We start from the raw sequence: 14,160 nt of genomic DNA, 5'->3' as shown, positions 1-14,160 counted from the left end.
GATGTACATACTTTCCATTCCCCAGAATCTGTATTTAGGGTGTTTGTTTACTTCCTTCTCTTCTAGTGAAAAGGAGGCCAGGAAGTACAGGGGAGGATGTGAAGGTCACTTAAAGGTCATAGAAGGTGGGCATCCCTTGGGCGCGCCCACAACCCCAGCCCTCAGGAGGAGGCAGGGGGATCACTGTGAGTTCCAGGCCAGTCCGATCTACATAGTGAGTTCAAGGCCAGCCTGAACTGCACAGGAAGGCCCTGTCTCAAACAACCGGAAACACAAAACAAGACAAAGTTCTGCTCTTCCGTCTCTCTCGGATCTTTTGGTTTGGGTTTTTTGCAGTACCTCGGCTCAAACCCAGAGCCTTGCACTTGGGAGCTGAGTGCTGTACCACCGAGCCGTTCCCCTGGCCACACTCGGCTTTCCCTGCTGAGGGCACGGAGCCTGAGTACTCCCAAACCTTAGGCTCCCCATCTTTAGAATGGGGTGGTGGTAGTTTCGTTTTGTGAGGGTTGGAAGGACCGCACGGAGGGCCTTCCAGCCGACACTGGCGTGCAAGAAGTCCCCCGAATACGACTTTGCTTTTTCTTTGTTGCTCTTCCAGGCTGAGGGTCAGCGGTCCCCGAACTGGCCTGCTGTCTTTCTTCATTGCCATAGTGGTGACCATCCTCGGTCCCTTTCAAGTCCCGGCCTGGGGTGGGGTGGGATCCTGAAACAGGCCTCCCTCTTCGGTTCATTCGGTGCAAGTATTTCGAACATGTCCATGGTGCATCTTAAATCTTTTTACATCCCCTGCACTTCCTCCCCTCCCCTCACTCTTGTTCTCTTGGACCCCTTCTCATTTACCAAAGATCTCTCACCCTGATTCCTTCTAGCCTTTTATTTTGCTCATTATCCTTCTTTGTGGCAGAGTAATATTCCATTGTGTATAGATTCCAGATTTTCTTATCTCTTCATCTGTTGGACCTACGGGCTGCTTCCAGGATTTAGCTGTTATGAGTTTTGCTGCTACAAACATTGGTATGCATGTATTGCTTAATAAGGTGATGTGTGTGTGTGTGTGTGTGTGTGTGTGTGTGTGTGTGTGTGTGGTACTGGGGACGGAACCCAGGGCCTCCCTAGCAAATGCCTTCTATGGAAGCCATTCCCGGCCTTGAGATTTATTTTATCTAAGTCTTGATATGGGAGGCGACCTTCTGCTGAGTAGCCTGTCTGTTTTCCCTGAAATGACACTGTGAGTCTCGGAATGGACCGCGTTTCCAGCCCCGATGGGGGAATGGATGTTAAACAGCTGCAGAGATGGGGGGCGGTGCCTCCAAGAAGTCTCTCTGGAGCTGCTGCACGTTTCTTTAGACAATGCTGTTGTGGTACCATTTACATACCATAAAATCCACCCATCCCAAATAAATCGTAAAATTCAGCTGCTGTCACTGTTCACAGAGTATCAAATCTAATTTTAGACATTTGTATCATTCCTGAGAGTCCTGGGCAACTTAGTGACTTAGCCAGACACTATCTCAAAAGAAAAAGTCCAGTAAGGGCTGGGGAGGTGGCTCCGTGCTACCCCTGGGATCAGAAAAAAGAAATCCTATTGGGTTCTTCACTTTTAAAGCTAGGCAGCTCCAGGCCCGTGGCCCGCGGTGGCGTCTGAGTGACAGCTGCCCTGTGCAGCAAAGCTGAGACCCTGACCCCACACGGCTCTCAGGCTCTGCAGGCTCCATTCTCTACCCCTAGAAAAGCCCCGGAGACCACTGCTACCCCCAAGGTCCGCTGACACCCCAGACTGTTCCCAGGCCCGAGCTTGGGGGGCACCTGCGGTCCACAGTGGGCGCCACAGTCGGCATCACTGAGCCCGGGGGGCTGCATGGAACCGGGCTCTGGTGGATTTGGGAGGATGTGGGTCCCGCTGCGCCCCCGCGTGGTGCGGCGCCCTTCCTGCAATTACAGTGAAGGAATTGAAGGAGGAGGAAGGGAAGCTCGGAATGGGGCGAGGCAGGCCAGGCCCTTTAGAAAACATCAACAGAGGAAGCCTGAACTCTTACTTTCACTAGGGAAATAAGAGACGCCAAGTATTCCTTGCCATTTTTTGAGAAAACATTTTTTTTTAATTGAAGAAATCTGTTTCCACCCATCCTAAGCGAATTACAGAATTCTATTATTGTTACTGTTAGCAGGGTTATTCCAAATCCAATTTTAGACAAGTCTATCGAAACACTTTTTTAAAAAATGAATGCAGTTGCCAGGTGTGGTCGCACAAGCCTGTGATCTCAGCACTCAGGAGGCTGAGGCAGGAGGATCACTCTGAGTTCAAAGCCAGTGAAGGCTACATAATAAGTACACGGACAGGCTGAACTGCATAGTGACAGCCTGTCTCAAAAAACAAAAAGAATGGGCTGGGGATTTAGCTCAGGGGCTCCGCTGCCTGCCTCACAAGTGCAAGGTCCCTGGTGAAAAAAAGAAAGAAACAACAAAAAGTGATTGTGGTTCTTATTTTCCCTAAGACAATCTCACTCCTGAAATCTTAGGAAAAAAGATAATAAGTATCCTCCAGTACTCATGAAAATTACTATTAACATTACAGAGGTTCCCCTTCATTCTAACCTGTTGTTCATAGGCCACCATCCAGGACAATGTCTTTCATAAATTTCATTTCTCGATAAGCATTTTCCCATATTATTACAAGTGCTTCACAGATGTGATTGTCAGTGACAACGGCATATCCTATCATGTAGCTGCCTGGCTAGGTGAATCCATTTTCTGTTAAGGTAGCAAAATACCTGAGGCAGGTTAATTGAACAGAGAAAAGAGGTTGCTTAGCTCATGGTTTTGAAGGCTGGAAGAACACAATCAAGCACTCCCATTGGTTTGTCTTCCAGCGGGAACACGTGCTCAAGGGACACATGCAGGGGGCCCGTAACATCACGAGACAGGAAGCCAGAGAGACCCAGGGCTCAGGCTCTGATGTGCATCACAACTTCCACTCTTGAGACCCTCGGGGTCCTATGAGAGCCACCTTCCCAGGGCTGGTCCCCAGTGACCTCAGGGCCTCCTGGTGGACCCCACCACTCACAGGTCCCCTGCCTCATGTCACCACTGGTCCTCATGTCCGACAGGTGACTCCCTGGGGACGCGGGCCTACCCAACCCACAGCACCCTTGCAAGGGGCACGCCCGAGTCTCCCCCGGGGTCCTGTCACCCTGTCGTCTGCTGAGCACTCACAAGTGTTAGCCTGTTGCCAGGCATGGAGACGTGGCAGTGAGGGTGAGGGAAGGGTCGCTGGTGTCAGAGAGGGAGCATCCTCCTGTATCAAAATGCCCGAGATAATCAACTTAACAGTAGGTTAATTCAGGTTCGCAATTTCAAAGGTCAGTCGTCCCTCTTGCTTTTGGGCCTTTGGTGAAGCATAAATCACGGCCCAGGTGTGTGGTGAAGCAAAGCTGCCCACCTCACTGTGGCTGGAAAGGAAAGGGGCGAGGAAGGGGTGGGGCTCAGTGTCCCCTGCAAGACCACGCCCCATGACCTCACTTCCTCATCCTAGGCCCTGCCTCCTCCACAGGCTGGCCATGAGACTTGAACCTACGAGCCACTGGGGACACTGGCCATGTTGTCTCGCTTCAGAAATGCATGCCGCACTCACCCTGCACTCTGGAGTTGTTACTCCATTTAATCAGCTAAAGAATCGGCCTCATGCTGTGCTCTAATCACCGGCAGTGGTTCCCTTTTGCTTCTTCAAACGCAGCTGTGTGCTTTTTCATTCTTCCTAGAACTTGGCCTTAAATTCCTCTGCCTTCCTCATGGTGAACTCCTACTCATTCTTCAAAGCCCCGCTCACCTAAACATTCTTCTCTGATGTCCTCCCCGACATCTGCGTTCTGCCTGGGGAGAAGCAGTGCTTGGCTCTTCTGTCCTGCCACCTGCAGCCGTCTTGTCCCCCTTGTCCGCATCACAGTCTAGAATGCCCAATTTAATTGTTTTGACGCTATTTATCTTGTATCTTTCATTCTAATTCAGTTCCTCGGTGCTGGGCAGGGGGCATATCGTGTAGGTTTGAGTTTCACTGTGTGTGACAGAAACCCAAGTCATAGTGGCTTTAATGAGGTAGACGTGAGGTCTGGAAGCTGATGGTCCTGGCTGCTTTGGAAGCTCTATGATCACCAGGGACCTAGACCCCTTCCATAGAGGTGTGATTGAAATATATGGTGGATGGTGACTTTTTAAAAATCATTATAGTCAAAGACACACTAGGCTGGGGACGTAGCTCAGCAGCACAGTGCCTGCCTGGCAAAAACAAGGCCCTGAGTTCGATTCCCAGTGCCAAAAAAAAAGACACATTGCTGTGTATCACCCTCAGGATCCGCCTCCCACTGTGAACCTCCCAATCCCATGGTTCTTGTCACTTCCTGGAGCTGTCCTAGAAGTCCCCCGTGTGAGAGTTTCAGAACACAGTCTGATCGGCCCGACAGCGAATGCTACCGCCGAGGGCCATTTAACGGAAAGGCAGGCTCGTGAAAACGTGGCGCTGTGTCCTCCTCCCCCTTATTCACTGGATCTGGAACTGGCATCTTCGCCAAAGCCAAAATGACCATGAAAGGGAAATATTTTGAATAGGTTGAGGTCATCAAGGAAGCAACGACGGCACAGCTAGAGACCCTCATGAAGAAATGACTTTCAGAAAGTAGCAAGAACAATGGGACAGACGTGTTTGGAGGGAGGGAGACTATCTTTTCTTTTAATCTTACTGAGTTTATTGGGACTTTTTAAGTACAGTTGCATTCACCATTGGCATGTTGTACCCTTACATAACAGATCTTTGTTATCTTTTTTTCACCCTCCCTTCACCCCCTCGACCCTCCTCTATTTACAAAGACTTTGTTTCCATTTTTTTCCTTTTCTCATATTATTTTCTTATCCCTTATTTCCTTTCCCCTACTCTTCTTACTTCCCCTACACCTTTTCCAGAGGGTGAGTATCTTAAGGGCAGATTAATGCCAATGTGTCCTCTACTCTAATAATTTTTTATTTAAGCATTCTTTGTAGGCCGGGGTTTTAGCTCAGTGGTTCTGCCACCTGCCTTGCAAGCACAAGGTCCCAAGTTTGATCCCCAGTACGAAAAAAAAACAACCAAACAAACAAACCAAAATCAATAAACAATAAACATTCATTGTATTAGGCAGGCATGATGGCACACACCTGTAATCTTAACAGTGGGGAGGGTGAGTCAGGAGGATCACCATGAGTTCAAGGTCAGGCTAGGATACATTGTGAGGTTTTGTTTACAAATACAGCAGCACCTGGCCCGTATCCTGGGCTCAGGAATGTTGGTGCCTACCTATTTGCTGGCTCGTATGCCATCATCTTAATGCAGACATGATGGTCTGCACCCCCCTCAGCCCTGCAGAGACCTTGGACAGCCAGCAGTGTTGTGGGCTGTGCAGAGCCAATCCTGGAACCGGAGGAAGGAGGCACCCACAGGCCGAGCGCCAGCCCTGCAGGTGGCAGAGCATGGGTGCAGCTCGGACTCCTGCACAGCACACAGGTGTCTTCCTGCTTCCTCCAAATGTCTGTATCTCAGGCACCTCCTCTGGCTTCCATTCCCTCTGCCCTGAGCACACCCCTGCCTGGCCTCTGCACGGGGTGGGGGGAGTCCAGCTGGGGTCCCCTGGGTGGCATAGGACCGGAGGGAAACCCACTTCTCCTGCCTCTGCCACAGCTGCAGGTCTTCTGGAAGATACACAGGGGACCCGTTCATGAGTCTGCTTGTGAACGCAGGTCCCCAAAGGAGGGAAAAGCCCTTGGCTCCTGTTTTGAGGCTGCGTGGAAGGCAGAGAGCTGGGCTGGCGTCCTTGGCATGGGACAGACCCAGTGCTCAGCAGCCCCAAGGTTGGTCTAGTGCTCTGCATTCATCTTCTTGAAATTCTTTTGTTGTTGTTGTTGTTTTTGAGACAGAGTCTTGCTATAGTTCAGGCAGGCTTTGAACTCACTATGCAGCCCAGGCTGGGCTCAAAATCTCAGCGATCTTCCTGCCTCAGCTTCCGGAGTGCTGGGGTTACATGCACAGTTAATTTGCTTGCATGTGTGTGTGAGTGTGTGGGGGGGTGTGGATCACACCCAGGACCTAAAGCCATGCTAGGCAAGCTGTCTACCACCAAGCTATAACCCTAGCCTACTTGAAATTCTTAATCACTTAAAATTTGTTCCCTTGAGGGCTAGGCTGTGGCTCAGTGGTGAGTGCTGACCTATCGTGCAGAGGTCCTAGGTTTTATCTCCAGCTCTAGGAAAAGAGGGCCGGTGCCTGGGGCCCCAGCTGGGTGGCAGGTCCCCAGTGGCTCATGAGCAGCCAGCGCTTTTCTCCTGTTCCCCTGCTGCCCTCACTGCATTCCCAGTCTCCTCGCCTGGCCCCCTCTTCCTGGGAAGTGGCCCACATTCGTATTCCTCGGCAGTCTGTCCCCAAGGGGCTCTGCTTCCTAGGAACTGGCCTTGCAGTATCAAGCTGGGTGGGTGCCACAGTCTCTCAGGGTGGTCAGCCTTTTCTAGGCCCGGCGCCCAGGTCACGTGCTCCCAAGAGGGAGGGAGCTGACCCCTTGTCCCCTAGGCCAAACACTTGCTGCCTTCCAAAACTCCTTCTCTGGAGGAGCCCTGGGAACAGGGAACATTTTCCTCCTCCAGCCCAACCAGTGAGCTAAGTAGGAAGCTCGTCCCAGGGAATATTTGTTGAGTGAACAAGGTCTGAGTTATTTCGCAGCACTCTGCTTTTTGGTTATTTATTCATCTTTTTCTTTTTTCTGGCCCTGGGGATGGAAGCCGGGGCTCTACACGTGCTCCACACACACACACACACCCCATGCCACAGAGCTACACCCCCGGCCTCTGAGCTTTTGTAAACTTAAAAATCTCTGCACAAAACACTGTATCCAGGCTAGGAGGAGAAAACAGGATAAAGAGTTGAACATACAGTCATCAGCGAAGAAGATGGTACATGCTACATTAATTTCTCCCAACATTTTATTGTGAAACTTACTGATTAAATAGAAAAGTTGGAAGCTCTGGACAGCAGACTCTGTGTACTTACTTACTGAGTTATAAATTTACATATCGGTCTGTGTGTGTGTGGTGAGGGGTGCTGGGGATTGAACCCAGAACCTGTGTGTGCTGGGCCAGCTCTCCACCCCTGAGCCACGCCCTGGCCTCCTATTTGCTCCTTTTCGTCTATCCTGTATCTATTCATTTATTCATCCCTCTAAACATCCATCCATCCAACCTACATTTTGGTTCATTTCAAAGTGAATTGTAGACCTTGTAGACTCCACTCCTAACCAATATACTACACCAAATTTTAGTCCAATGAAATCAATTCGGTTATAACATTTATTTTTGAAATGAGGTCTTGCTCTTTTGCCCAGGCTAACCTCAGGTTCCTGAGCTCAAGTGATCCTCCTGCCTCAGCCTCCCAGGTAGCTGCAACTACAGGTGCACATTGCAGCTCCTGGCAACTTTTCTTTTTGCATCAAGAAAGAAAACAAATACAGATTTTCATATAAAACAAATCATTTTCTGTGAAATATTACTGTTATATGAGAAATAGTACAGGCACAGTTTAAAAAATAGCTTTCTCTCCCCTCTGTTCCCCAGGCTCTGAGAAAAGACACAGTGACACAGATCCCTGAGTAATGCTTCCTGCCTCAGCCTCCTCCCTCCACCCAGGTCTGGGTTGGGCAGGGCTGCAGGTGAAGCTGCAGCTGCTCGGGTTGTGATGGGGACGGACAATGCTACAAGCCCCAGCTGTAGGCTTGGAAGTGTCCTCAGAGGGGTGCTGGCTGAGTGTAGGCAGCGCTCAGAAGGCCCCCGAGGGGACAGTGGCATGGGTGGGCAGGACTTTGTCATGGGATGGAGAGGTGTTGAAGCAGCCTGAGGAGCTTCAGTCAGAGAGCAGGAGGCTGCTTCCACCATGAGGGGCAGTTCTGGGCTGCAGGAGAACATACAGCAGGGAAGCCACCACACCTGTCATCCCAGCACTCGGGAGGCTGAGGCAGGAGGATCACCATGAGTTCGAGGCCAGCCTGGGCTACATAGTGAGTTCAGGGCCAGCCTGAATGAGACCCTGTGTCAAACAAACACAGCAAGGAAGCTCTGGGGAGACTGGGGGACATCTTTAGAGACCTCCCACTCCACCACCCCAGGACAAAGTGAGGTTGTGAGATTACTGGGAAAATCAGTGGCAGAGCCAGGGCAAAATCAATGCTACCCAAGGGATACTTTACCTACAAAAAGTTTCTTCCTCAAGGATCAAATGCTGTAGTGGCTTGATTTTTATCTTTAAAAATTATATAGATTTAGCTTTTTACTCCAGAACATATCTATGTATAAACATATGTATAAATAAGTTTCCTTTTCAATAAAGGAACAAGAAAAATTGATACTTAGTATTCTCAAATTTTCTTCAAATCATACTACTGGTGAATGAATATGAAAATCGAACAACTGCTTCTGTAAGTTTTAAATTCTACTTCCACTTTCCACCTGCTTTGATTCTGACCTTTAGGATCCTCCGATGCCCATGTGGTATTAGAGGCTTGGCCAGTGGGGAGGCACCATTGGGAGTTGGCAGGCCCTCTAAGAGGCAGGGCCTAGTGGGAGGCTTTTAAATCATTGGGGTGTGGCCTGGGAGGGGCCATTGGCACCTTGGGCCCTTCCTGTATTGTTCGCTTCCTGCCATGAAGTGAGCAGTTTTGCTCCACCACACCTTCCCCACCTTAGCCTTCCAACATCTCCACCAAACGAACCTATTCTCTTCATAAGCTCATTACCCAAGTCTCAGGAATCTATGACAATGAGCAGAAAACAACATGCACACTGCTCCCTTGAGGACACAGGTATGAGGAGACACAAGCCATTTCCTGTGTAACCTTCAGAGGTTTAATGGGACACAGTTTGTGTAATAAAAAGATGCTACTTGTTTTTCAAATATGAAAGTGAAACAGCCCGGTATGGGTGTGGCACAAACCTGTAATCCCAGCCCTTGGGAGGCTGATGTAGGAGGATTGCCATGAGTTTAAGGCCAGCCTGGACTCCATAGCGAGATGCTGTCTCAAAAAGCCAAAAAAAAGGAAAGTGAAATAATAAAGATGCTTTTGAATAACACAGCCTGCCCTCCCATTTGAAAACAACTCTTCCTCTTTTTAAAGTAATTTTTGCAGAAGTAAGGATTGAACCCAAGGCCACTCACATGCTAAGTACATGCTCTAGTAATGAGCCACCCCACACTATGAGACCCTTCCTCTTGGGCTGCGGGGCACACTTCGTGATTGGGGTCCTCCTGACACCCTCCCCATGTGCCCTCCCCATGCAGGAAGGCTTCCAGCTGCAGGCAAAATCTCCCTGGACCATGGCCTAAGCAAAGAAGGCGTCTCATTATTTCTCATATTAAAATTCTGGAGGAAGAAGCTTCCAGAGTTCAGTCAGCAGGATGCTGAGCTAGCATCTTGGTGATCTCCTTGGCATTGCCCTGATGCCCCCAAAATGACTCCCATAGTGCCAACCAGCTTCCCTTTAGGGAGAAAAGAGAGGAGGAACTTTCCCGAATGCCACTTGAATTTCTTTGGCCACGGCTGTCCCATGGCCACTCCTGTACCAGCCCCAGCAGAGAGGAACTAGCGTCCTGTATTCAGGTTGGACCCATCTGCTCTGGCCCTACCTTCCTGGAACATGTGCAGGATGAGACTGACGCTGGTTTTGTTTGTTTGAGACAAGGTCTTGCTCTGTAGTCCAGGCTGGCCTCAAACTCACTATGTAGCCCAGGCTGGCCTTGGACTTGCAGTGATCCTCCTGTCTCAGCTTTCTGAGTGTTGGGATGACAGGTATGTGCCACTATGCCCGGCCCTTACACTAGCTATTTACTGCCTAGTTTTGGCTCACCTCCCTCCCTAGATTGCAAGGGCAAGGAGGGCCAAGAGTTTGTTTTATTCACTGCCATAGGTGGAACACCTAGAACAGTGCCAGAAATTCAGTAATTGGCTTTTAAACATATTTATTTATTGTTTTTATTTTGAAACAGACTGTGTAGTTCAGGCTGACCTTGAACTCACTATATAGTTGAGGCTGGCCTTGAACTCATGGTGATCCTCCTGCCTCAGCCTCCTGAGTACTGTGATTACAGGAGTGAACCACCATACCCAGTTTCAATAAATTAAATGAATGAATGAAGAGTGGGGAAGGGCCGCCCTGGAATGTTAGATAGGCGACCAACTGTTAGATGACCCCAAGCGCCCAACCCACTGTGCTGATCAGGAGTGTCTGACCTCTGGCCTTGTCCTTGTGTCTTTCCTCCCAGGGATGACCCTGCTCAATTTCTCCTGTGCTCCGGAAGACAGGATGTGTGAGGACAACAAGACGGCCACGGCCGGGCCCCGGCTGGTGCCACTGGTGGTGGTGCTGAGCAGCGTGTCTCTGGTCACCGTGGTGCTCAACCTGCTGGTGCTGTACGCTGTGCGCAGCGAGCGGAAGCTGCACACTGTGGGCAACCTGTACATCGTCAGCCTCTCGGTGGCTGACCTGATCGTGGGCGCCGTGGTCATGCCCATGAGCATCCTCTACCTCCACATGTCCGCGTGGATCCTGGGCCGGCCGCTCTGCCTCTTCTGGCTCTCCATGGACTACGTGGCCAGCACAGCGTCCATCTTCAGTGTCTTCATCCTGTGCATCGATCGCTACCGCTCAGTCCAGCAGCCTCTCAGGTACTTGCGGTATCGGACCAAGACACGAGCGTCGGCCACCATCCTGGGGGCCTGGCTTCTCTCCTTCCTGTGGGTGATTCCCATCCTGGGCTGGCACTTAATGGCCCCGAAGTCAGGGCCCCGGGAGAACAAGTGTGAGACGGACTTCTACGATGTCACCTGGTTCAAGATCATGACCGCCATCATCAATTTCTACCTGCCCACCCTGCTCATGCTCTGGTTCTACTTCCGGATCTACAAGGCCGTGCGGCGACACTGTCAGCACCGCCAGCTCCTCAACGGGTCCCTCCCTTCTTTCTCAGAGCTGAAACTGAGGTCGGAGAGCGCCAAGGTGGACACTGGGAGGCCGGGAAAGGAGTCGCTCTGGGAGGATCTGAAAAGGCGGTCAAAAGATGTCAGTGGGGCGCCCGCCCCGGTGCCATCTTCTGGAGGTCCCGTGGTGGTCACACCCGAGGTCGCCTTCAGCCAAGAGGAGGGCGGAGAGGCAGGCACTCTGCAGATACCCATGGTGGCAGTGGGAGGTGGCAGGTGCTACGAAGCTCTGGACCGCGGGCAGAGCCAGCTTGGGCCTGGTGAGCGGAACCGGGTCTCGTGTGACAGCGCCACGCCGGAGGATCGGATGCTGGTGGACAGACAGTCCTTCTCCAGGACCACGGACTCTGACGCCAGCATGGAGGTGGCGCCGGGCAGCAGGCAGCTGCGCAGTGGGTCCAGCACCGGCCTGGACTACATCAAGCTCACCTGGAGGAGGCTGCGCTCGCACTCGCGGCAGTACGCCACCGGGCTGCACCTGAGCCGGGAGCGGAAGGCAGCCAAGCAGCTGGGGTGCATCATGGCGGCCTTCATCCTCTGCTGGATCCCCTACTTCGTGTTCTTCATGGTGATCGCCTTCTGCAAGAGCTGCTGCAGCGAGCCCGTGCACATGTTCACCATCTGGCTGGGCTACCTCAACTCCACGCTGAACCCGCTCATCTACCCGCTGTGCAACGAGAACTTCCGGAAGACGTTCAAGAGGATCCTGCGCATCCCGCCCTGAGGGCGGGGCGGGGGGGGGCGGCCTGGAGACGGAGGGCAGGAGCCTGTGTCTTACAGGTACCTGGGCTTCCTGCAGTGGAGGCCACAGTGTTGGTTAGGGCTGAGGGGGCCAGAAAAGGTCTCAGCGGGCGGCGCGTGAAGAAGAGCAGGTGGTGCTGAGCAGCGGGAAGACCGCACTGGGAGCACTGGGCAGGGATCCTCAAGAGCCCGGCGGGCACCTCTCTCCGGAACCCATGCTGGGGCCGCCCAAGCTTCTCCCTTACCCTTTCTCACGCACATGTGGCTTAGAGTTGGCAGAAAATTATGCAGCGTGAATGTCCATGTTTTCTATACCAACTTCCTTTAGGTTCTTCGGTACTTGGGGACAAAGCCGCCTTCAGAAGAGAGAGACAGGAGCAATTTGAAGGGCTGTATGTTCAAAGCAACGGGCCAGGGTGAGAGCGGCTGATGTCCCAAGGGTTGGGCCAGGCGTGTGGCACTGGCGCTCACCACACCACGAGAGGACGGTAGCCGGTGAGTTCCAGCTCGCAGGAGCAGAACAAGGTCCAGCCAGGTGCCAGGAGGAACCGAAGGGCAAGGTCACAGAGTAGCTGTGCAGGAGAGTCGGGGAGAAAACCCAGTGGGGTTTCAGCTTGTCCTCACATTTTCTCCAAAAGGCAAAAATAATATGTCCTATTGCAAGCCCACACCTACACACGAGATTCCCAGGAGGGGTGACAAGTCCCCAAACCACATGTAGGGAAGAAGAGCAGCTGCCTCGGAGCAGATCTGTAGCCCCAGAGGGAGACTCTCGGAAGGGACAATGGACATTTTCATCCGTGAGTCAAGAGGTCTTCGTGTTCTTTTATAGTCTCCCTGTGGAGTCACAAGTGACAAAGCCACGGGAACATGCCGCTTATGTGATGCTTACGTCACAGTCTGGTTGTGATTTGTATTTTAAAACTTAACATGTGTAGGGAGTGGAAATGCTTATCCACTCGGACCTTCTGTGTCTCGTGTTCCTGTGTGCATGACCTGTTCAAATGAGATATTTTTACCTCCCTAAAATGTACTGGTGGAAAGGATACTGTTCTGTGATTTGTTCATCTCTTCCTTTAGGAGTCCCTTGGGCAGAGAAAATATACAGGAAGGTGCTGTGGGGCATGACAAGACGCTGGTGGGGTTCTGGTTGCTTTCTGGTCATGTCTAAATGTCTTTCCAAGGGGAGTTTTAGAAAAAGATTCACTCTCCTTCCACTTTGCTTCCTGGGAAGTTCCTCATGCTCAAAATCAGGGCACTGCAGAGACTCTTCCTGGTGTCAGAAGCTGCACTGTCACCTGAGAGCAGCACTTTGGAACCAAAGAAGCCTCAGGGACCCTGGTTAAAAGGTGGGGCCGTATGCCCAGTGTGGGGAAAAGAAATGGGGGTGAACTTGGTTTTGGGTTGGAGTCCTGGATTTGGGTCTGACAAGAACAATAAATAGATGTTGTCAGAACCTAAGAACCAAGGTCTGTGCTTTAGTGTATGTGGTGCCTCTGTTGCTCATGGTATCAGAGCACGGAGGGCTTTCATACAGATTTTAACAGTGCACTGAGTCAGAGCTGCCAAGAGGGTGAACAACTGCAATCCCAGCACTCTGGGAGGGTGAGGCAGGAGGATCTCAAATTCTAGCCCAGTCTGGATAACTTAGTACCTTAACAAGATTTTGTCTTCAAAATAAAAATAAATAGGCTTGGGAGGTAGAAGAGTAACTAGGGCTTGGTGAGAAGGCCCTGGGTTCAGTCCCCAGTGCAAGAACAAAATAAAACAAAAGCCAGATACTAAGCGAGCCTCTGCTGCAGGGAGACAGGACGGTCTGGCCTTGGCTGATGTGGCATGTGTGAGGTTCCCCTGTGGGGAGTGTGTGTCCTGCTCCGCTGACTGCAGCATAGGGGGTGACGATGGATTGGCCTCAGTTGCTGTGGTCTTCTGACACATCCTGGGGCCTTACTGTGTGTGAGAATGTTCTCCGCCTTTCTGGGGGCCCTAAGTCTCTTTTCTTTTTCTTTTTTTTCTTTCTTTCTTTCCTTTTCTTTTCTTTTTCTTTCTTTCTTCTTTTGGTTTTCAGACATAGGGTCTCGCTATGTAGATCAGGCTGGCCTCAAACTCATAGTGATCCTCCTGCCCCAGCCTCCCAAGTGCTGGGATTACCGATGTGCACCACCACACCTGGCCTCCCCAAATCTTTCTTGATGCTCCATGGTCTTGGTGCCCAGTGGGCTGCCCGGCTTTCCCCACCCAGGCTTTGGGCAGGTCTTCTGTGAGCTGTACCCTCATCCCTACCAAAGAGCCACATTTCCCCCTGGAGTGTTCATTAGTTCTGGGCCCCTCAGCCATCTGGATGTCCAGGCCTCTTCTGTTAACATGGACTTTCCGAGCACTG

General features: G+C 51.4%; 1 protein-coding gene across 1 annotated transcript; it reads left to right on the top strand.

Annotated features, from left to right (window-relative positions):
• The first annotated feature begins 10,311 nt into the window (after positions 1 to 10,311).
• Positions 10,312 to 13,782, top strand: Hrh1 (histamine receptor H1). Its single transcript, XM_010631392.3, has one exon. The coding sequence runs from the start codon at positions 10,324 to 10,326 to the stop codon at positions 11,758 to 11,760; it is 1,437 nt and encodes a 478-aa protein (XP_010629694.1). The 5' UTR covers positions 10,312 to 10,323; the 3' UTR covers positions 11,761 to 13,782.
• Positions 13,783 to 14,160: the final 378 nt, after the last annotated feature.

The sequence above is a fragment of the Fukomys damarensis genome, unplaced genomic scaffold (genome assembly GCF_012274545.1).
Source record: "Fukomys damarensis isolate Sample0158 unplaced genomic scaffold, DMR_v1.0_HiC HiC_scaffold_37, whole genome shotgun sequence".
NCBI classification, from domain to species: Eukaryota; Metazoa; Chordata; class Mammalia; order Rodentia; family Bathyergidae; genus Fukomys; species Fukomys damarensis.
The sequence above is the reverse complement of the archived record's forward strand: the minus strand, read 5'-3'. Positions and strand labels throughout refer to the sequence as shown.